Source organism: Poromitra crassiceps (genome assembly GCF_964638095.1).
Source record: "Poromitra crassiceps genome assembly, chromosome: 28".
NCBI classification, from domain to species: domain Eukaryota; kingdom Metazoa; phylum Chordata; class Actinopteri; order Beryciformes; family Melamphaidae; genus Poromitra; species Poromitra crassiceps.
This window is the reverse complement of record NC_139651.1, coordinates 11,276,144-11,299,916: the sequence shown is the minus strand read 5'-3', so window position 1 is coordinate 11,299,916 and position 23,773 is coordinate 11,276,144. Positions and strand designations below refer to the sequence as shown.

At 42.6% G+C, this 23,773-nt stretch overlaps 2 protein-coding genes across 2 annotated transcripts in view; both read left to right on the top strand.

Annotated features, from left to right (window-relative positions):
* The first annotated feature begins 1,324 nt into the window (after window positions 1-1,324).
* rrad (Ras-related associated with diabetes) lies at window positions 1,325-4,967 on the top strand. Its single transcript, XM_083662065.1, has 5 exons — window positions 1,325-1,459; window positions 1,845-2,239; window positions 3,032-3,105; window positions 3,253-3,457; window positions 4,005-4,967. Exons 2-5 carry the CDS (start codon window positions 1,861-1,863, stop codon window positions 4,280-4,282), a joined length of 936 nt encoding a protein of 311 aa, XP_083518191.1. The 5' UTR covers window positions 1,325-1,459; window positions 1,845-1,860; the 3' UTR covers window positions 4,283-4,967.
* Window positions 4,968-6,530: 1,563 nt separating this feature from the next.
* Window positions 6,531-23,773, top strand: part of cdh16 (cadherin 16, KSP-cadherin) — a gene marked incomplete at both ends in the record, with an annotated part of 40,333 nt that continues 23,090 nt past the window's right edge. The window contains 7 exons of the mRNA XM_083662141.1: window positions 6,531-6,575; window positions 6,688-6,786; window positions 10,361-10,495; window positions 11,304-11,433; window positions 12,750-12,908; window positions 13,532-13,728; window positions 21,842-21,967. Of these exons, the coding sequence (XP_083518267.1) occupies window positions 6,531-6,575; window positions 6,688-6,786; window positions 10,361-10,495; window positions 11,304-11,433; window positions 12,750-12,908; window positions 13,532-13,728; window positions 21,842-21,967 (891 nt within the window). The remainder of the gene's footprint in view (window positions 6,576-6,687; window positions 6,787-10,360; window positions 10,496-11,303; window positions 11,434-12,749; window positions 12,909-13,531; window positions 13,729-21,841; window positions 21,968-23,773) is intronic.

Below are 23,773 nucleotides of genomic sequence, written 5' to 3'. Positions count from 1 at the left end.
CCCAAGGTCCACCCCCATTGGAGTGCCCCCCCCCCCCCCCCCCCCCCCCAAGCTAATTAAAAGCCCCCTCTTTAATTTGGGTTTGGAGCCGGGCCTGGGTCGGGGGGAGGGGAACTGGGGGTAATAGCGTGATCCTCCCACGGGCTACATCCTGCTGGTGAAACTCCTCGCTGCCAGGTGAAAAGAAGCGGCTCATGACTGCATATGTATCAGAGGAAGTATACTGTATGTGCTAGAACGGCTCTCCCCAAATCGAAGAACAGGTCCCCCCCCCCTCGGCAGAGGGGGTGGATCAGCGCCAAGGGACAGCAGGGGGAGTTGGCCAAGTACAATTTGGGGGAGAATGTGAGGGGGAACGGGGGGGGGAGACATTCAGCTATGGTAGGCTATTTAGCCTATATGATTTATGGCTCCAATACGCAAGCTATAGCCTTTTAAATGAATGAGTCACAATTTGCCTGGAGTTTGTTCCATAGGTTTATAAACCGAAATTGTGCATAATTTTTGTGACAGAAAGTGTCCTCTTATGTGAAGACAGTGGACAAGATTCAAATGTTTGTTTGTTTCTTTGTTTTTGTGGGGGGGGGGGGGTCTTCATAGTAATATCCCTCCTTCCCTGAGGTACCAACATTTATTTCCTATTCAGAAATGTAACCCTTCAAAATGCCAGTTTGTTTACATCCAGATAGGGATGTGAGAGATGTTCTCTCTAGGAACAGTTTGTTTACATCCAGATAGGGATGTGAGAGATGTTCTCTCTAGGAATTCCACCATGTATTTATTCCCCAGTGGTGGATGGGGGCGCCTCCCCTCATGTCAAATTGAATGGCCTCTGAAGTGATTTAGCAGTAAATGAAAAGGTAGGTAAAATACCTTCATTCATTCGATAATCGATCATCACCACCACCCTAACACGTGCAAATAAATGACGAAATAAATAAATAAACAACAACAATAATAGCAATTCGATTTTCATAAGCATTCATTTGCTTGAAGGATCCTCATATGCATCGGACACTTAGCATATTTAAGCCTCTATGATGTCTGGGAATTTATAGGATTGCTGGTCTCTCCAAAACGCGCAGATGGGTTTTCCCTGCCTGTTCCACTCTGCTGCGCCCTCAGACTCATACGCTTCATTTGGTATGGCGGAAGGGAGATTCCTCAGCCCTTCCAGTCACCCCTCCCTCCCTCCCTCCCTCCCTCCCTCCTTCCCCCTGCTCTCTCTCTCTATATGATGTTACCGTTACGCACCACTATAATAAGCGGAGACGCGACTCTCCGGGGCGAATCCCTCACGACGTCACTCCAGCTCCAGCATAAATAGGCTGATCAGCACCATTCAGCAGACAGACTCACTGAACCTAAAGCTCTTTATAGCTGCCACAGCACTTCAAAAAGGATTAACTGCCGGTGGCTGCTGGATTCCCTGTTCCCCGGATTTAATTACAATCGCCAAGTAAGTTTCCACTCCACTATGGGGCATCTTAAGCTGTTTTATGTTATAGCCAGGCTATGTGTTCTGTTAGGCTGTTGTAGTAGTAGTAGTAGTAGTAGTAGGCTAAATAAACGTGATAATATCTTTAGTCGCACTCGCTGGACATTGCAAAGCAAAAATCAAGCTAAAATGAATCAGGTCTATATTTTTCATGATGTGTGTGTAGACTGTTCTTTAAATAAATAAATAAATAAATAACATAAATAAAGTGGGTTTAGTTGGGGATAGCCTCCACACTCCACCTCAGATTGTTGCAATGACATAACAGGCTAATATATTTTCCAACTGAAACATGAGATGACAGTGCTGACGAGGTGTCATTAACGCGCGGCACGTCGCTCCACAGATCCTCGCTAAGCACCATGACTTTGAACAAGGGCGACAAATTGCGGAACATGGACAAGAGGCGAGGCAGCGTGCCTTTCCCCGTGCATCTGCCCAACCTGCACCGGAGGAGCATGCCCGTGGACGACCGGGACCTGCGCGCCACGATGCCACAGACGGGCCAAACCGGCGAGCTGTCCAACCTCCTGCGCTGCACGACCTACTCGACTAGTACCGGCGAGCCGCAGTACGGGGACATCTGCGTGTCCGACTCCTCCGACTCCGTCATCTCGTCCGGCAGCGACCCCGAGTGCCCCGTCTACAAGGTGGTGCTGCTCGGCGAGCACGGCGTGGGCAAGTCCAGCCTGGCGCGCGTCTTCGGCGGCGTGGAGGATGGTCACGACTGCGATGAAGCAGGTAAAGTGAGGTCATCAATCAGTCACCCAACCCGACTCTCTCTCTCTCTCTCTCTCTCTCTCTCTCTCTCACACTCTCACTCTCTCTCTCTCTCTCTCTCGCTCTCTCTCTTAAATGGTGTGATGATGGAGATATGAATGGGCTGTGTGTGGTGGTGAGGTGAAGAGGGCGATTATTAAAATATGAATAACTAATAGTTTTTTTTCTAATGACATGAATCATTAACACATTTGTAAGCTTATTGATCATAAATAATAATAATTTGACATCCCAGACTGACAAAAAAACGTCATATTTCAAAATCTAACATTCAGAGATGATGAATATGTGGGTGTGTCATTCCATTTTGATTGGTCAGATACAAACTAATGACAAGATTATGAGCTGTCAATCATGCTGGAATATCTAAGAACACTGTGACAAAGTGTGGCTGATGGATTAATAGGAAGAAAAAAAACATGGCTCACATGTATTGATTATTGCTCGATCGCTCTCTAGGCACCCTACTACACCGTCACAAATACACCCAAGTGTGAAGGGAAAATATGACAAGCCAATGAGAGAACAGGATGGCACTATCCACATCATAGACCCACTCACAAGCTGCACCAGCCATATTGTATATCACAATTTTGCCAATTTTCTGATTTCACTCTGTGTACCAAAAGACAAACATGCAGAAAATAAGTTTGACGAAAATAATTAAAAAAATATGAATGTTTAGATTGTCTGTGCTTCAGTCCTCTGTGTCAATCTATAGGCTAATATATCTATATATTTTTCCTTCCTCAGGAAACACTTATGACAGATCTGTTGTGGTGGACGAGGAGGAAGCAGCCATCATGTTGTACGACATCTGGGAACAGGTGAGACTTCATGTCTTCATGTATCTTCATGTATTTATGCTTTGATGTCTCCAAGTTTAGAAGTTGGAGTCTAATTGTGATATTGCATGAGTCAAAAGAGCCAGATGATTGTATATTGCTAAACTTGATGTCTGCTTTGGCCTGCAGGATAACAGCCAGTGGCTGAAGGAGCAGTGCATGAAGATGGGAGATGCCTACATCATTGCCTATGCAGTGACCGACAGGTCCAGCTTCGAGAAGGCGTCCGAGCTGCGTATCCAGCTGCGCCGAGCCAGGCAGTCCGAGAACATCCCCATCATCCTCGTGGGCAACAAGAGTGACCTGGTGCGCTCCAGGGAGGTGTCTGTTGATGGTGAGTCACTGCTATCTGGATTTGATCTACAGGCGTCTCTGTAAATCACTGACCGTCTGGCTAATAGTCTTTCGGATCCAAAATGTACCACAGGCCGCTGTAAGGTTTTCAACTCATAGAAGTGAGTGTTGAAGTAAACAAAGGCTTGCAAAATGTAATATTATTTTATTATTATTATTATTATTATCATTGAACAAGTCTGTGGCTCACTCTATAGCTCGACATTCAAGCCCAAATCTGACGGAACCAATTTGGTCCGGACCAGTTTTGGTTGCATCAGTAAAAATTGGTTCTGCTCAGGTCAGGTTTGCGTTCAAAAATACCACTGAAAACTATTATGTGTTTTCAGGCAGGGTCAGGCTCCTACTGTATTCCCCCCTTAAGATTGATTTACACACTCAGAAAACAGAAAAAAAAATTGGAAATTTGAATTTCCAAATTTTCTAAATGTTTTTGTGGATTTTTACACTTCCTCATAGGCCCACTGTTCTTCGAGTATGAATGACTCACAGCTCATGTTCCGTCTCCCATGTGTCCCGTGTTGCAGAGGGTAGCGCCTGTGCGGTGGTCTTCGACTGCAAGTTCATCGAGACGTCGGCGTCCCTCCACCACAACGTCCAGGACCTGTTCGAGGGCATCGTGCGACAGATCCGCCTGAGGAAGGACAGCAAGGAGGAGAACGCGCGGCGCATGGCCAACTGCAAGCGGCGCGAGAGCATCGGCAAGAAGGCCAAGCGCTTTCTGGGCCGCATGGTCGCGCGCAAGAACAAGAAGATGGCCTTCAGGCAGAAGTCAAAGTCCTGTCATGACCTCTCAGTTCTCTGAGGGCCAGGCGGTGCAGAAGGACTCCAATCTTTTTCTTTGGCCTCTGAAGACCCAGACGCTGTGTGTGTTTTAACACTAACCCGGAAGGAACGATAGAGCTGTACAGAAATGCAATATATTTTTTATTTTTAGAAACACAAAAACAAAAGCAACTAGAAGACTTAATTCATAAAACATGACTGGCGTTGTTCAAGTCATATCATAACGGTGATAATCTGCATGACGCTTTTTCAAAAGTGAAGACATTTATTTTGAAATATGTTTATTTTTGTCCGCCTTAAATGTGTTGCCGTCATCGTGTGTATGACTTATGAAGTGTGTGTGATAAATCCACAAAGGCTTTGTTATTTCTAGTTATGACTTGTAAAGAATGCCTTGCTATTGGGTTGTTTTTCTGCTCCTCTGTTTGAGAGGGAGTCGATGTATATACGGAAACCAAACTGATGCGATACATCTCGCTGTCCAGAAAAAAAAGGTGACGATGTTCTTCTCAGTGTTTAGGGCCATCTGGAGTATTTACTTGAAACGTGGCACGCAGGTTCGTACTACAGCCAAGTTACTGATGAGGACTAGGTCATTGATGGCAGAGCTGAGGAAGTGAAGTTACTCTATGTTGTTCCATAACATTCAATTCAGGTTGTGAATGAATGAATGAGTCAAAGCAATAAATGATATCGGTCTTGTGAACCTCGACATTATTTTGACATTATTTTGAAATTCTTTGTTTACATTTGACCTTTTTTTTTTTGCAATAAAAATCTAAAGTCAAATTCCTTCTCCCGGGTTTCTTCTTTCAGACAGCGTGCGACAGAAAATAAAGTCCATCTTGTCCCAAGCATTTTATTATGTCCCTCATGAATATTCATTTGATTGTATCAGTGGAATGGAACCTCACTCGCCATTGGTTTTTGCAGGAAGGAAACAAGGTAGTTAAGCATGGTTATCTGAAGGTGTTAACCATTAATCCACTGAGGGGAGTACAAGTACATACTTTTTCCACCCAATTTAAACTGTTCTCCTCACACCTCTTGGAAGGAGCACACATCATTCAGAGAAGGTAAGAATGAAACGGGAGGAACCGTTCTAGAATAGCATTTGATATTTGGTGTGATTTAACTGATGACACTTTATGCCAGCTTCAGCAATCAGCATAATCTGCTGTTTGTTGTTATTCTTCACTGTGCAGCCACAGACGCTTGGATTGCAATGGATTGCCTGTGTGTATATAGGGACATGACAAGAACTACAGTATCTGTTATTTGTGCATTGCTTTGTTGAGAAGAGCTGTTTCTCAAAGATGACTGTGAGGCATTTAGTTGTTAACTGAAATTAAATCACTTTTCTTCTTCTTTTTTTGTCTGATCATGAATAGTTTTGCAATGCGTTGCAGTGTCGTAGGCTAAGCAATTACTTTAAAGAATGCAATTCATTAGGTGACATTCAAAAACAAGTTGGCAAAAGGCAAATGCACTAGACATATTTCAGTTCATCTGTCTTCATAGGCAACTCCATTTTCAAATGGAACAAAGCGTTATTTTGGAATAGAGCGTGGCTTTATTGCTCCTTTGTGACAAGTGTGGTTATCTGGTGTTCCATCAAATTCCCATGTAAGTGAGGTTAACATGTAGGCTGCCTGTTGGGCAAGTTACTTTCAAAATGTAATATACTACATATTACTAGTTACTTACATTTGAAAGTAACTTTACAATATTACTGTCTGTGTAGAGTAACTCGTTACTTATTACACTACTTTTGCATTACTTTCACCAAAATAACAGCAGTAGCAGAATGATATCGCAGCCCCGGAACATCCCGAAAAATAATTTCATCCACCTTGAAGTCAGTGTAAACCGTCCAAAATTCTAAATGTTATCCTTTTCCTTTGTTATTGTCATCTGTTGTGGTTATTTGCATAAAAACACACAATTTGATTAGGAAATGATTGTATGTTTGTGCTTTGATAAAAAAAATGTTTTAACTAAATTTGTAACTTGTGTTACTTGACAAAGTAACTGGTAAAATATGACTGAAATCCTATTGGTAATAAGTTATATTACCGAGTTACTGCTAAAAGTAATATATTACATGTAATATGTTACTTTTGTAACGAGTTACCCCCAACACGGCTGAGTGTATGAAAGAATCTCATGGTGGTGAATGAGTAACAACAAGACAGTAATGGTGTTGATTGTTAGGCTGAGGGCAGGTGGCCTGAAGTGTTGTGAATCTGCTTCATTTACAGAGGCTCATGGCTGACAGAGGAGCTGTGCCAATGTTCATTATACCGCTCACAGTAAGATACAATCATTTCTTTCCATCATCCTTTTATAGAGTTTATTCTTTTACAAAAGCAAAACTACGCATGAACAATGTCACTGAGATACAGTTCATGTCTTATTTCGCAGTTGGTGACACTTTATAGCTTTGCACCATGCTCTGGGGCAAATGTTAAAATAGGCGTCCCCGAAAACTATGACGGCATTTTCCCATGGTACCTATCCAAGGTAAGGCATTTGATTTTACAAATTAAGATTCTTTTAGCCTTCACAACCACGGTAGTGACTGTTTCATGCACAGAATCTCCCAAGTCTTCCTAATATTTCTGAATATTATGCTAAATGTACTACTCTTATTTCAGTAATGCGGTGAATTTTGGACACGTGCATAGTCATAGCACCACCTACTGGCAATACAAAAAGTGGTTTATCTTGAGAACCGCTTGTCCGATCGACTTCAATCTTGCCGTTTGCGCTGCTGGGGACCCGAGAAAGTGCATTGTCGAATTTCATGATATTCGACCAATCAACACTGCTTTCACGTATCTCGAGAACCGTTCGTCTGATTGACTTTAAACTTGGACAAGCTGTCCAATCCAAATTGCTGGCGCTGTTCAATGGCGACCCGGTTTTGCTCTCCGACCTGAGAGCGAACCAAGCAGAATTTCGCTCGTGATACTTGTACCATGAAGTGACAATAAAGTTAATCTCTCTAATCTCAACTTGTCATGTGCGGTGTCGAATTTCATGCAATTCAACCAATTGGGGGAGAGGTGCAGGCAGGGGAAGGAAGTGAAGAGTGGAAGAGCATGATATGTGAATGAGGGAAGGAGGGAGGGGAACAGGCACTGCACTAGTCTTATATAATACAATATCATTACAGTACAACTCAGCGGAAAATCAGCTGGAACTAAAATATTATGTTGATGTTTTTATTTTCAAATTCATTGAGAGAATAATGACAAACAGACACGAGTTTAAATGTATTTTGCAGATATGAACTGGTTAAAATTGGTGTTTTTCTTAATGTAAAAATGTGCCTATAGTGTGAATTATGACGGGTTAGAAAAAAATAGCAAGTCCTAAAGAATATAATCTATCAATATGTAATCAATGCAAGGCAGAACCCACTCATCCACAATTACCTTCAAGTGTCCTTAACATCAGACAGCCATTATTAACACCTTAACTGCCAACGACGAGTGTAGTCGTCAAACACAATCCAGCTGTTCACTGCCAGCGACGACTTGACTCGTCAAAAAAATGATTTTTTTTTTTTGACCGTGGGATGTGCATCTAACCCTTTTACATCTCTTATATAATTATTGGAGCCACCGAACGTTTACAACCCATTCCACTGACCCACTAAGTGGCAACAGTGCTCTCCTGGCTAGAGGAAGGCAAGCATTTTTTTAACTTGTCACGCCATTCTCACCCCAGCCATTCTCATGAAAATGGATGGGGGAAAACGCTCTCGTTTTCGCGCTGATTGCTGGCGATGCAGGATTGCAAATTTACATAATACATTACAGGTGGAACACACTTTGAAACACGCAGCATAAATATGACCAGAATCGCAAAAGCTTCTCTCAACCAAAACTCCAAGAAGCGAGCGAGTCCATGCCGACTTCCTCAAACAGCGGCCGTGCAGACAGGCACAGGACAGCAGCAAAAGCACTGAGACTGTGACGGCCGCTGCAGCCAAGAAGAACGCCCACGGAGGGAGGAGTTGAAGCAACTCTCCCTCTCGCTCTCTCCCTCTCTCTCTCTCTCTCTCGCTCTCTCTCTCTCCCTCCCTCCCTCTCTCTCTCTCTCTCTCTCTCTCTCTCCCTCTCCCCCTCTCACTAGGATTAAACCTAGTGCGTCTCCCTTCCGAGAGGGAGGGAGAGAGAGAGAGAGGGAGGGAGAGCGAGAGGGAGGGAGAGAGAGAGAGAGAGAGGGAGGGAGAGCGAGAGGAAGGGAGAGAGAGAGAGAGAGAGAGAGAGCGAGAGAGGGAGAGAGAGAGAGAGAGAGCCAAAAATGAATGGTTAAAGTGACATTTCTATCGAATTTCACAAAAAGCCGTTTATCTCTGAATATTTTTTCTGACGCTAAAACCATGCTGTATTCAACTGCTAATGCTTACATAACTACTAACTCTACAAACTAACTCTTTTAGACAGAGAAAGTACACATTCTATTAGTACTTTTGAGATATTGTATGTTCACAAACTCCAAGCAGAAAATAATCCTCGGCTCTTGTAAAATGAGCCACAATCCTCAAAAAACGGCTTGGCAGAAGCTACCTACAGCAAGAAAAAAACGGCTGGCAGTCAATGTGTTAAAGAATGGTTTTAATAATAATAATAATAATAATAATAATAATAATAATAATAATAATAATAGCAATAATAATAATAATAATAATAATGGAATGAGTTGAATTCAAAACTTCTGTTGCCAGTTCATACTCGCTCCACAGTCTTTGTGAGCCTGCAGGGTCTTAGCGTGGTAAGGACATTGCTATAAACAGAAAATGAAGGTAAAATGGTGTTTCATTTGTGTCTGTATTTTTCCGCTTGCCTCTGCACTCAAGGCTCAAGGTGCAGTCTCTCGTCACCAGACTATAATGGACGTTCTCAATGGACGTTCTCGTCATAGACTAATTGATGTTGTGCACAATGCTCGTCAGACGTCAGAGGCAGCCTCTGCATGGTGGCAGGCAGCAGCCTTCAAATCACGTTTTTAATGGCAGGAATGGAGGCGTTAGATAATAACCCCACTTTGTGATATACTGTGAATGGAAAAGGGCACAATGAGTCCTTCAAAGTGGTTTCAGGTAAAAGCTCTTCACAAAGGTCTGCTGTGCATTAGAGACTTTTCCTTTTCTTTACATTTTAGATGATCAAAGTCTGCAAACTATATGTGGAGTGCAAAAGCATTGCAAATGTCACCAAGTAACCTGATAAACTAGACGTCTGTTTCAATCCCCTGGTGGCCGCCTAAATAGACCTTCTGGACCCACAACACCTCCTCACTTCAACTGCGTCGATTTCCGTCTCTTTGTCACGCACCTTGTTAGCAGATATGGTACCCGTGTGCGTCATGTTTGACGCACACAGTTGGGGTGAGCCACCTTGTGCGTGTCGTATGTGGACGCACACAGTTGGGGTGAGCCACCTTGTGCGTGTCGTATGTGGACGCACACAGTTGGGGTGAGCCACCTTGTGCGTGTCGTATGTGGACGCACACGGTTGGGGTGAGGCACATGGGGGTGAGGAGGGTTGGTGTTAGGCGCTGGTACCCGCTTGGTTGGTGGTTAGGGTTTAGATATGGATTACCTGCAGCAACTAGGCCTCCGGGGGGGACGACCGTGCCTTAACCCATTGATACCTGATGCAGCATTTGTGTGTGTATCCCTTTAAGACCGCGAACCGCGTGAACGAGGTTCGCGGTCTTAAAGGGATACACACACAGATGAGGGATATACACGCAAATGCTGCATCAGGTATCAATGGGTTAAGGCCGCCCGGGGGTTCTGAAGGGCGGGCTTTACAATGCCGGTGTCCACCATGAGTAGTGCAGAGGAAATGGAGGCTTGAGTGTCACTAACGGCAAACGTATAAAACATACTCTGTCGTTATTTGTTTGGAGAGCGAATTTTACAAAAAAAACAGGACACGATTACTTTACGTTTCTTTATGTTGAGACTTGCTGTTGATGTCATGTCCAATCTGTAACCCTCTGCGTATATATGTGGGTCTTGCTTTTGAACGGGAACACAAAACAGATGTTTTATGAATTGTATTCTGGCTCCATACAGCTCCATAGCCTGCCAGCCAACTACAGCGATCTGGTGGTAACGGGGGACGATGAGGGCATTTTCGGAGTTGATGCCGGGTTTCTGTACGCTCTAAAACCACTGGACAGAGAGAAGCAGCCATCTTACTCTCTACAGGTGGGCCGTCATTAACATTAGATTCATATTTGACACAGTGATGTCCACGAGTGAATTTTGTATTAATTGTATTGAAACATTATTAATTGTCACATACATTATCGATTATATTTTATATATATTTTTGACCTCAAATACATTTTTACTTTTATTCAAGTAATCAACCAGTCGTGATATGGATCACTCTGATGTGAATATGGATGTACCAGAAAAATAAGTCAGACTACTTAAAGGAACACTCCGCCCATTTTCAACCAGCTTTGTATCATTAGAACATCAGTAGTATATCAGAAAACTGTAAACGGTTTTGAAGTCTGTCATTTAATTTGACAGTTATTGAGTGTTAAAGTGTGGACCAGTGACATCACTGGTCCACACTAACTCAAATTAATAACTCATTAACTCAAATCAACTCTCAATAACTGTCAAACTAGGAGTTGATTTGAGTTAATGAGTTATTCATTTGAGTTAGTGTGGACCAGTGATGTCACTGGTCCACACTTTAACACTCAATAACTGTCAAATTAAATGACAGACTTCAAAACCGTTTACAGTTTTCTGATATACTACTGATGTTCTAATGATACAAAGCTGGTTGAAAATGGGCGGAGTGTTCCTTTAACTCGTGGTGCAGCAGTTTGTCCTTACAAACCACACAATCTGAAAGAAAGTCTGTTTGGCTTATAGTGTGTGTGTGTGTGTGTGTGTGTGTGTGTGTGTGTGTGTGTGTGTGTGTGTGTGTGTGTGTGTGTGTGTGTGTGTGTGTACGTGTGTGTGTGTGTGTCTGTGTGTGTGTGTGTGCCGACAGGTGTCCTTCAGAGCATTGGTGCAGCGTCAGAGCTTCAACGTGGAGGTGTGTGTCATCGACAAGAACGACAACGTGCCCACGTTCAACGACGAGAGCATGAGAGGCAGCGTGCAGCTCGGGCTTCTCAAAGGTAACAAAAAAGAAAATCAAAAAGAAAATCAGCTCTGATGTCACGCTGTGAGGTCTGAAAGAGATTTTCTCTGATCTCATTGAAAGAGACATTTAAATTGTGATCACAAGGAAACAAACATGTTCTATCAGTCCTCCACATAGCCTACCCTTGAAGGCCGCCTGTATTGCCGATGCCACCTACTGTCTTTGAGGACTGAAGCTCTGTCATTTTATGTATCCAGAACTCTTGTGTTTTGTTGGAGAGAGACTTCTACTGGCATAGCAGTGCACATACAGTACAGAGTACCAGAGATGGGGACTTGGACTTGAGTCGCATTGCCTATTTAACTTAGCTTGTAAATTTCATGTACATTCAATGTGAACTCTTATTTAACTCCGACTGTAAATTCATGTAAATCCACTGCCTATTTAACGTCTATTTAACTCAGTCTGTAAATCTCATGTAAATTCATAATTATTATCCACAGAACACTTCACCACTCATGTACATATTGTATATATTTACTCGATTTGATTGCACTTGCAACTTTGTGATTGTCTTTAGTCATCTTCCTACTTCTTATCTCTGTATATTGATGTAACCGCTACGCTGCATACAGACACTAAGACAAATTCCTCGTATGTAACTTGCATACTGTGGCAATAAAAGTGATTCTGATTCTGATCCTGATTCTGATCACACAGTGACTTGAGACTTGACTTGGACTTGAAGGTTTGGGACTTGTGAACAATCTTTATTTTTAATTATATTTTTTGTGTGGATTAACATGAAGAAAATGTCTACAAATAAGAATGTCAACTAATCAATGCTGATATTGTATGCTAATAAAGGAGTGAGGATAATATAGTACATGCTTTGAATTCCTTAGTTAGACCGGATGGCATCCAGCAGATGATAGAATGCTCATCCATAAGAGACTTGAGACTTGACTTGGACTCGTGAACAAAGACTTGAGACTTGACTTGGACTTGGACTTGCCCCTCAAAGTCTTGAGACTTGACTTGGACTTGACCCTCAAAGACTTGAGACTTGACTTGGACTTGCCCCTCAAAGACTTGAGACTTGACTTGGACTTGCCCCTCAAAGACTTGAGACTTGACTTGGACTTGCCCCTCAAAGACTTGAGACTTGACTTGGACTTGACCCTCAAAGACTTGAGACTTGACTTGGACTTGCCCCTCAAAGACTTGAGACTTGACTTGGACTCGTGAACAAAGACTTTAGACTTGACTTGGACTCGTAAAAAAATGACTTGTGAGCATCAATCACACAGTTGGTTCCTTGTTTGACTGGGCGTGGCCTCTGTCTGTCAGGGATCCCCTTCATGCAGGTGGAGGCGCGGGACCGCGACGACCGCAACACGGCGCACGCCGAGCTGCGCTTCAGCCTGATGGAGCAGACGCCCAGGATCCCCTCCAGTCACATGTTCTCCATCGACTCCGTCAGCGGAGAGGCTTCCCTCACCGAGGACGGTCAGTGCTGCCAGCTGAGTGAAGCTTTCAGGGAATGTGAGCCTCTCTTTTGGCTCACCCCGTTCCAGAGACGCTACAGAACAGCACTCCTGGAATCCCACTACTGTCCTATAATAAGAATGCGGTGTGTGTGTGTGTGTGTGCGTGTGCGTGTGTGTAGGTGTGTGTGTGTGTGTGTGTGTGTGTGTGTGTGTGTGTGTGTGTGTGTGTAGGTGTGTGTGTCTGTGTTTGTGTTTGTGTGTGTGTGTGTGTGTGCAGAAATTGTGTTCGGCCACAGCTATGCCAAAATCTTTATGTGCGATTGTGCTGAATCTTTCAGGGAGTGTAAGGAGCACCCCCTGCTGGTGACCTAACAAAGTCAGATTTTTTAATTTGGTTAATTAGGGCTGACTAAATGGGCAAAAATGGCGGAATTAGTGGCCAAAATGAGTGAACACAGGTTCAGCACCACGGAGAGCTCCATTCGTTATACAGTAGAGGAGGCTTTACAGTCCCTTACTTTACACAATATAAGACTGTCTATACAGCCTATGTTGCGTTAAACACAGCACAACATGCACATGTCTGTGTGAGGTGAAGTTATTTTTTGTGTTCTTCTCGTATATCCCCACTGTGGCCACTAGGAGCTTCTACTCTGGACCCGGAGATGTGCGGCCGCTATAAGCTGTCGGTGATGGTGAAGGACATGGGCGGGAAGGCCAACGCGTTCTTCTCCACCGGCATCGTCACCGTCGAGGTGACAGGAAACACGTGGGCGTCGCCCGATCCTGTGCGACTCCAGGAGAACCTCCCCGGCCCGTACCCCATCCCCATCTCCCAGGTGAGACAGAGTGATCCCACCACCCAATCAAACAAAGTTGTTCTAGTTTAGTTTAGTTTAGTTTAGTTTAGTTTTATTTATATTTAGTTTATTATATATTTTTTATTTAGCACATAGTAAAAATCAAGAACAAACTAAGCTTAGAGAAGCTTTGTTGCAGTTTGAGATAGACTGCTTCACCTTCATTGGGCGCATGATTAAGACACACAGGGCACCTGGGTAGATTCCCTGCCTATAAAACACGAGGGTGGCAGGTTCGTGCCCCGTGTTGCCTCTGGCTTGGTCGGGTGTCCTATACAGGCACACTTGGCTGAGTCTGTGCTTGGGAAACCGGATTAATAAGGGGATGTGTCCTGGTCGCTGCTGCACTAGCACCTCCTCTGGTCAGTCGGGGGGGCACCTGTTTGGGGCTGAGGGGAACTGGGGGGAATCATGTTGTTGTCAACAACAGTTGTTGTTGATTTTAAATGGAGAGAACACATAGAAACATGACATGAACTAACTTGCAGTGCTGACTTTATTGTGAATGCTGTACCAACGGGTGATATTATATTAGCCCAAAAAGCAAACAGTTTGTCGATACCCTGGATTGAGTAAAGTCGCGTCATGTTGCCAGTTTCTGTTTTTAGTTTTCCCTCGAGTCGTCCTAAGTGACCAAATACTGAATTATTGATGTCATTCAAACACCACGGTTCCTTTCAGGCTGACTGAGTCACTTCAACACACACAATCATTCACACTCTCTCCCTCCCACCACTTCTCTCAGGGACCTTATGCAAAGCTAACCGCTTCAATTAGCATGCACGTGAATAGAATAGAATAGAATAGAACAGAATACAATAGAATAGAACAGAATAGAATAGAACAGAACAGAATACAATAGAACAGAATAGAATACAATAGAATACAATAGAATACAATAGAACAGAACAGAACAGAACAGAATACAATAGAATATAACATAATAGAATACAATAGAATAGAATAGAATAGAACAGAATAGAACAGAACAGAATACAATAGAATATAACAGAACAGAATATAACAGAATACAATAGAATATAACAGAATAGAATAGAACAGAACAGAATACAATAGAATATAACAGAATATAACAGAATAGAATAGAACAGAATAGAATAGAACAGAATAGAACAGAACAGAATACAATAGAATAGAATAGAATAGAATAGAACAGAATACAATATAACAGAATACAATATAACAGAATACAATATAACAGAATACAATATAACAGAATACAATATAACAGAATAGAACAGAACAGAACAGAATACAATAGTATAGAACAGAATAGAATATAACAGAACAGAACAGAATACAATAGAATATAACAGAATAGAATAAAATAGAACACAATACATTATACAATACAATACAATACAATACAATACAATACAATACAATAGAACTTTATTATCCACCAGGGTGGCGAGATGAGGGGATGAAATCACCACTCTGGTTTTATGGAAACTTCTTGTTGAATTGACTAGTCATTTCCTGGTCATGTAACACGTTATGACTGTGTTACACATGACTACTCTGTCTATATCCGTCTCTGATCTTGTCTGACCTTGTCTTTGTTATAATATCAGCCCTATCCGCTTCACATGTGTAAAAATAGCCCCAAATCTCTGAGAGCTTCTGTAACAGAAGCTCCTCCTTGTACCTTCTGAGGAAATTAAATAAATGTAAACCTGGCAAAAATGAACTTCTCAGTAGGCCTATCTAAATCTATCCACTGCTGAGAAGAACTGTGCAAAGTCGAGGATTTCAGAGAATTTCAGAGATGATTCTGATCCTGACTTGATTGCAACGTGTAGCTTCTGAGAATGTGTGGGTAGGTAGGTAGGTATCTCACCATACCTCCCCCTCCTCCTGTTTTCTCCCATCTCCTCCTCCACACTCGCCCTCAGCCTCTCATCTCCTCTGTAGCAACAGCCCCGATCCACCCACTGAAAACGTGTGGATTCACAAGTGTAGCAGGCACATTTAGATTTTCAAAAGCCAGTGCAAATCTCCAATCAAATCTATATCACTCTGTCATGTACGTTAAATATCTAATTACTGTACCACAGCCACAAAACACAGGTTTATGACAGTAAAGAGAAAATAAAATATCTCTGCGTTTACGGTGATTAACAGTGCCTGTTAATGTTGGCATGCTTATGTGAAGATGATTTGACTGAGCAGACTTCCTCTCTGTAGCTGCTTTTATTGCAATGAAAACTGCATAAGAGATTAGTATGATACTAGATGCTCAACAATCAACATAAAAAATACCAATTATTCAATTGCAAAGTGGCATCTCTCTCCACTACCCACCATCTAAACCACACAGAATCAGACTAGGCTATGGTGTCTACTTAACCACACAGAATCAGACTAGGCTATGGTGTCTACTTAACCACACAGAATCACACTAGGCTATGGTGTCTACTTAACCACACAGAATCACACTATGGTGTCTACTTAACCACACAGAATCACACTAGGCTATGGTGTCTACTTAACCACACAGAATCAGACTAGACTATGGTTTCTAGTACTTAACCACACAGAATCACACTAGACTATGGTGTCTACTTAACCACACAGAATCAGACTAGGCTATGGTGTCTACTTAACCACACAGAATCAGACTAGACTATGGTTTCTAGTACTTAACCACACAGAATCACACTAGACTATGGTGTCTACTTAACCACACAGAATCACACTAGACTATGGTGTCTACTTAACCACACAGAATCACACTAGACTATGGTGTCTACTTAAAGGATGGGTTTTCCGTGGGGAATATGAATATATATTAAATCTCACGCCCCTAAGGTTTTCGAATCCGTTGAAATTTTTGAAATTGGAGGTTTACTCACAGAGATATCAACCGAAATCCACTCTGTGTGTGGGGGGGGGGTGGTGGGGGGGAGGTGCGGGTGCGGGGACTCGAAATACTACATTTCCCACAATGCACTGGGCTCGCGTGGCCTTCGTTTTTATGCCCACCCCTCAGGCATTTGGCTGATATCAAACTCCAGTAGGTGGCGGTAATGCACATATATGTTTGCCAACCGCCATAAAACTCAAAGAAGAAGAAGAAGAAGGCTTCGACAATAAAATATACAAAGAACAAGAAATAAATCGAAAATAAAATTGCCTCCAAATTGCACCAAATGTAAACGGTAGTATATATGTCGGGAGATGTCTTCATAAAAAAAAATTCATGCAATTTAAGGCATTTTCGTAGGAGTTACGCGCATCTGATGTTGTAACTATTTTCTGTCAAAATGTGTAAAAACGGGTACATTGCTCAGCGTTGATTTCGTTACTTCAACCCACCTACTACTAGATGTAAAATTTGACGAGCTTTCCAATGCCGCCAGTCCCGTGTCGATTAGTGCTTCCGTTCCCGAGATAATGGTCTCTTTGCAAGGAACTATGGGAAGCTAATATTAGCTACAGCAGGCTAGGCGGTTGGAAAGATGGCTGCCTTTTGGTTTTTGTCAAGGCCTCTGAAGGGGCGTGGAGGACCTCTAGAGGCGGGACCATGGCCAACAACAGTTGTAGTTCATAGGTGCACGACTTCCGCAAGGCGGACTTAGGCCAGATGACGCGAAACGCGTCGGCTGGCCCAAAAAATATGTGAGAGATGCTTGATATCTCTGGGAGTGAAGCTCCAATTTCAAGAATTTCAACGGATTCGAAAACCTTAGGGGCGTGAGATTTAATATATATTCATATTCCCCACGGAAAACCCATCCTTTAACCACACAGAATCAGACTAGACTATGGTGTCTACTTAACCACACAGAATCAGACTAGACTATGGTGTCTACTTAACCACACAGAATCAGACTAGACTATGGTGTCTACTTAACCACACAGAATCAGACTAGGCTATGGTGTCTACTTAACCACACAGAATCACACTAGACTATGGTGTCTACTTAACCACACAGAATCAGACTAGGCTATCAGACTAGGCTATGGTGTCTACTTAACCACACAGAATCAGACTAGACTATGGTGTCTACTTAACCACACAGAATCACACTAGACTATGGTGTCTACTTAACCACACAGAATCAGACTAGGCTATCAGACTAGGCTATGGTGTCTACTTAACCACACATAATCACACTAGACTATGGTGTCTACTTAACCACACAGAATCACACTAGACTATGGTGTCTACTTAACCACACAGAATCACACTAGACTATGGTGTCTACTTAACCACACAGAATCACACTAGACTATGGTGTCTACTTAACCACACAGAATCAGACTAGGCTATGGTTTCTACTTAACCACACAGAATCAGACTAGGCTATGGTGTCTACTTAACCACACAGAATCACACTAGACTATGGTGTCTACTTAACCACACAGAATCAGACTAGACTATGGTGTCTACTTAACCACACAGAATCACACTAGACTATGGTGTCTACTTAACCACACAGAATCACACTAGACTATGGTGTCTACTTAACCACACAGAATCACACTAGGCTATGGTGTCTACTTAACCACACAGAATCAGACTAGGCTATGGTGTCTACTTAACCACACAGAATCACACTAGACTATGGTGTCTACTTAACCACACAGAATCACACTAGACTATGGTGTCTACTTAACCACACAGAATCAGATTAGACTATGGTGTCTACTTAACCACACAGAATCAGACTAGACTATGGTGTCTACTTAACCACACAGAATCAGACTAGGCTATGGTGTCTACTTAACCACACAGAATCAGACTAGGCTATGGTGTCTACTTAACCACACAGAATCACACTAGGCTATGGTGTCTACTTAACCACACAGAATCACACTAGGCTATCAGACTAGACTATGGTGTCTACTTAACCACACAGAATCAGACTAGGCTATGGTGTCTACTTAACCACACAGAATCACACTAGGCTATGGTGTCTACTTAACCACACAGAATCAGACTAGGCTATCAGACTAGACTATGGTGTCTACTTAACCACACAGAATCACACTAGACTATGGTGTCTACTTAACCACACAGAATCACACTAGGCTATGGTGTCTACTTAACCACACAGAATCACACTAGGCTATGGTGTCTACTTAACCACACAGAATCAGACTAGGCTATGGTGTCTACTTAACCACACAGAATCAGACTAGGCTATGGTGTCTACTTAACCACACAGAATCACACTAGACTATGGTGTCTACTTAACCACACAGAATCACACTAGACTATGGTGTCTACTTAACCACACAGAATCAGATTAGACTATGGTGTCTACTTAACCACACAGAATCAGACTAGACTATGGTGTCTACTTAACCACACAGAATCAGACTAGGCTATGGTGTCTACTTAACCACACAGAATCAGACTAGGCTATGGTGTCTACTTAACCACACAGAATCAGACTAGACTATGGTGTCTACTTAACCACACAGAATCAGACTAGGCTATGGTGTCTACTTAACCACACAGAATCAGACTAGGCTATGGTGTCTACTTAACCACACAGAATCAGACTAGACTATGGTGTCTACTTAACCACACAGAATCAGACTAGACTATGGTGTCTACTTAACCACACAGAATCAGACTAGGCTATGGTGTCTACTTAACCACACAGAATCACACTAGGCTATGGTGTCTACTTAACCACACAGAATCAGACTAGACTATGGTGTCTACTTAACCGCACAGAATCAGACTAGGCTATGGTGTCTACTTAACCACACAGAATCAGACTAGGCTATGGTGTCTACTTAACCACACAGAATCAGACTAGGCTATGGTGTCTACTTAACCACACAGAATCACACTAGGCTATGGTGTCTAGTACTTAACCACACAGAATCAGACTAGACTATGGTGTCTACTTAACCACACAGAATCAGACTAGGCTATGGTGTCTACTTAACCACACAGAATCAGACTAGGCTATGGTGTCTACTTAACCACACAGAATCACACTAGGCTAGGCTATGGTGTCTACTTAACCACACAGAATCAGACACACAGAATCAGACTAGGCTATGGTGTCTACTTGGGAGAAGCCTCATCTCGCCCACTGCTGTGCCTCGTAGGTGGTGGGACTTACCTCTGCTCTGACACATCCTCAGATAGTCATAGATTCGCTGTATGGATCTCAGCCCCCCTACTGTCTGAAGTGGAACAGTCATGTGTCTACCTCCACTAAAGCAGTATAGAATGTGGCCATCATCCGTGCTGTGATCACGACTCATCGTTCATGAATAAACACTGAATAAAATGAGTCAATTAACATTCATGATGTATTTTTGTTTCGCTGTCGATCTGTATTTTTATAACAGCCTCTGTAACGCTACGATGAAGGAGCACTTTACTAGCACTACTTTAGATTGCAATCAATGATCATTGTCTGGCAGTTAGACTGTGATCCAAAATACATCTTACGATTATGGTAAGTAAAGTAATTTCTGCGATCGCTTTGACTGATTCTGCAATCAGCCTAAAGCTTTATATTGTAAGAGGCCTACTTGATGTAAGATGCAGGTGTTGGTTATGACTTGTACGTGATCGGGGCTGCGAAGCTTACTTTCAAAATGCAAAAACCTACTCCAGATTGTTGATTGCCCGCTTAAAACTGTGATTACCATTTGCGACAGCATGTGTGACGTGTGTGTAGGTGGGTGGGTGGGTGTGTTTGTGTATACTGTCTGTGGGCAGATTTTGTTGCTGAGATAGCATCACAACTGGGCACGTTGCAGTCAGGAAACTTTACAGGTGTGTAGTTCACATCACAATGTAGACCCAATCAGCCCTGGAAGAAAGCCCCTCTGTTGTTTGAAACTAGACCCCGACCGATATATCATCGGCCGATATTGGCCGATCACCGATATATCGGTATCGGCCGTTATGTTTGCCGATATGGCTGATATTTTTTTATTTTATTTTTTAAAAGTTATAGACAGCGTGTTGTGTATGATCCTTTTTCTTAAATCAAGTTATTTGTTCTATTTGTGTTTTTGTATTCTAGTTATTTATAATGATAAAATTCCCAGTGAAGTTTACAGTTTCGGTGCACCGATGTCATTTTGGTCACTAAAGTTGATTGCTAAACTGTAAAATATGTCTACATTACATATCTCAAGTCATACTGTATCTTTGTCAAGTGTTTGATATTTGAGGGATCGTTGCAAAAAGTGTGCAATATAATGTGTATATAAAATATAAGAATATCGGCCGATATATCGATATCAGATTTTTTTTCACTCCCTAATATCGGTATCGGGCCCCAAAAATCCAGTATCGGTCGGGCCCTATTTGAAACACTTGCGGTCAGGGCTCCGGGTAAACATCCACAAGCAATCAACCTCACCCTAACCCCTCGCTGTCATGTAGAAAAACAATCATGTTGATGCAGCAAACAAACTACTGAACACAAGAATGTCCTCTGCATCAAACACTGAGTGAGGCAAAACAGATGACTTCATAAATGTAATGTATGGATCTATTTATAGAGCGGCCACCGATCATCAATCAGCCCTTTAGACACATCTCTTTAAAGTCCTGCGGTCCATGAACACACCATAACATTGGGCGGCGGCCAGCTGTGTGAAGTGGCTTCATCGTGTATACAAAAGCAGCGCGTTTGGGGCCGCCGGCCATCTCCAAAGCAAGGGAGGAGTGTGTGACAGCGAGGTTTGAGGAGATACACATGTCCTGCGTGTGCTTCAGCTGGGTCTCCTCCTCTCTCCTTGTTGGGTGCTTTCAGCCCCGTTGCACAGCTCTCTGTCAAGGGTCTGTGAAGCAGAGTGGAAAATCCCTTTCGGCCCACAACATTAGTTTTGGCTGTGCTCTCTGTTCCACATCAACGTCAGTAGGCTACATTTGGTTGGCTCTTTATCATGTAAACACATGCTAGCTTAGCTTTGTACTTGTACATCATGCTGCAGGTTTCTGGCCTCGTTAGCGTTAGCGTACGTATGTTAATTCTTCCTAATTGAGCTCATGGATGCCACTTTACAGTGCTTTTGGATGAGACAGACAAGATGGTAGCCTTTTTTGTTAATCATTTTTGGTGTGTGTGTGTTTATCCAGGTTAAATGGAGTGGAAGTCAAGCAGAGTACAGTCTAGAGGGGGAGTTTCCAGAGATGCTCTTCACCGTCAGCAGAGAAGGAGTCATCTATCTTAACGCCCCTCTGGACAGAGAGACACAGGACCAGGTGTGTAACATCTAAAACATCTCCAGTGCAAAACAGTCAGGGTCAACAGGATTTTAGGATTAGCCATTGAACTGTAGGCCTGTAAACATTAAGGTTGTAAAGTATAAATGAGTATTTCTTTTGACACAGGCTGAGAAAACTGCTACACCATGCCTTTGTGAACGAGTCACATGTTGGAATCCTGCTGCGCTTGTGTTATTTTGCACCCATCTGTCAGTAAGGCAGCACAGACATCTGTCAGTAAGGCAGCACAGACATCTGTCAGTAAGGCAGCACAGACTTCTCAGACATTTTAAATTACATTTTATTGCAGCGTATGACAAAATGCGTGACTTAGTGCCATATGGTTTGAGGCATAATGATTTAAAGTCTAATGTTCAGGGACCAGTTGCACCAAGTGGTCTTACGACTGGTCTTAAGCTAAGTTGGTCGTAACTTTACAACCTAACAGCTACGCTGTTAGGTTGGCGTAAGCCTTTTTCTCACTAAGACCGGTCGTAAATATTACGCCTGGTCAGGAGGAGGCGTAAGGTGCCTGTGCCAAGAGATCTCCGTGGTAGTCTATCGGCGGAGATCTGCTGTGATTGAGTCCTCACCGTCCTCATCGTCGTAAAGTCGTCTTCGAAGCATGACATTCGATTATAACGAACTAGTTGTGTGGCTTAGCCTTCCCAAATGTTGAGGGTCGTTTTTTAGAATTTAATACATAGAATTGGGAACGTTACATTCAATTTCATTCAGACTGTCTGGCACTCAATCGCTACCATTTTTCCCCTGGAGCGAGGGAGGGTGGGAGGAGGGAGGGTGTAGTGATGCACATACAGTAGTGGCTGATAGAGTGTAGTGGCACAGTGACGCTCCAAGCAGGTCGCGAGGCACATTTTTGCAACATCATCCAATCAGGGTGCATTCCCTGGCAATTCACATGGACGCGCATTGCTACGACCGGCGTAGTTAAGACCAGACGTAAGCCCTGTTGGTGCAACAGGCATAAATCCACTCTAAAGACTGGTCTTAACTAAGACCGACGTAGGAGTTACGACCAGGCATAGTTAAGACCACTTGGTGCAACTGGCCCCTGGTCATCATGGGATCTCATTCAATTTAAAACTAGCAGAATTGCATGAAACGCAATAGTGCTACTTTTCCATATCCAATACATTTTCAATAGATTTAAATCACTTTCGATTACTTGCAATAACTGGGAATCAGATTGTGTAATCCAAAACCCACTGGAGGAACTATTATGTGATAGAAGGACGGATGGCAGTAATAAAGTTAAACCTCGTAAAGTTTCTCATATTGTTTAGGAAAAGTGATTTCCTGTTTTAAAACTCTTTCCTGATGATGACCTGTGACATCAACAGGAAATGGGCCTTCGCATGGGGAATAGCCATGTTGGCCCATGGGGGAATAACAGCCTATTTATAAAAGTAAACAGAAGTGTTCAAGGAAACGGCCTAAAATGTGAAAAGCACAGCTGTGTTCCATGAACATGTGGCAACGAGAATAATTATTATAAGGATTATAAAGCCAAAAGGAAAATATAAAGTGTACATGATTTATATTTCATGGTGAAGAATGTTTATATTATAAACACTCTTCACCGTGAAATCATCAAATACATGAAGCTGATGGCGGGGAAGAAATGAATGAATGACGATTTATTTCGAACGTTAAAAAAAGGAAATATACATGTACACATATATACATATAATAAAATAAAATAAGAAATAAAAACAGACAAAAAAACCAAAATAACTAATCAAATGGTCATCTCCAAAAAGGAGTAGGAGGAAGCAGATG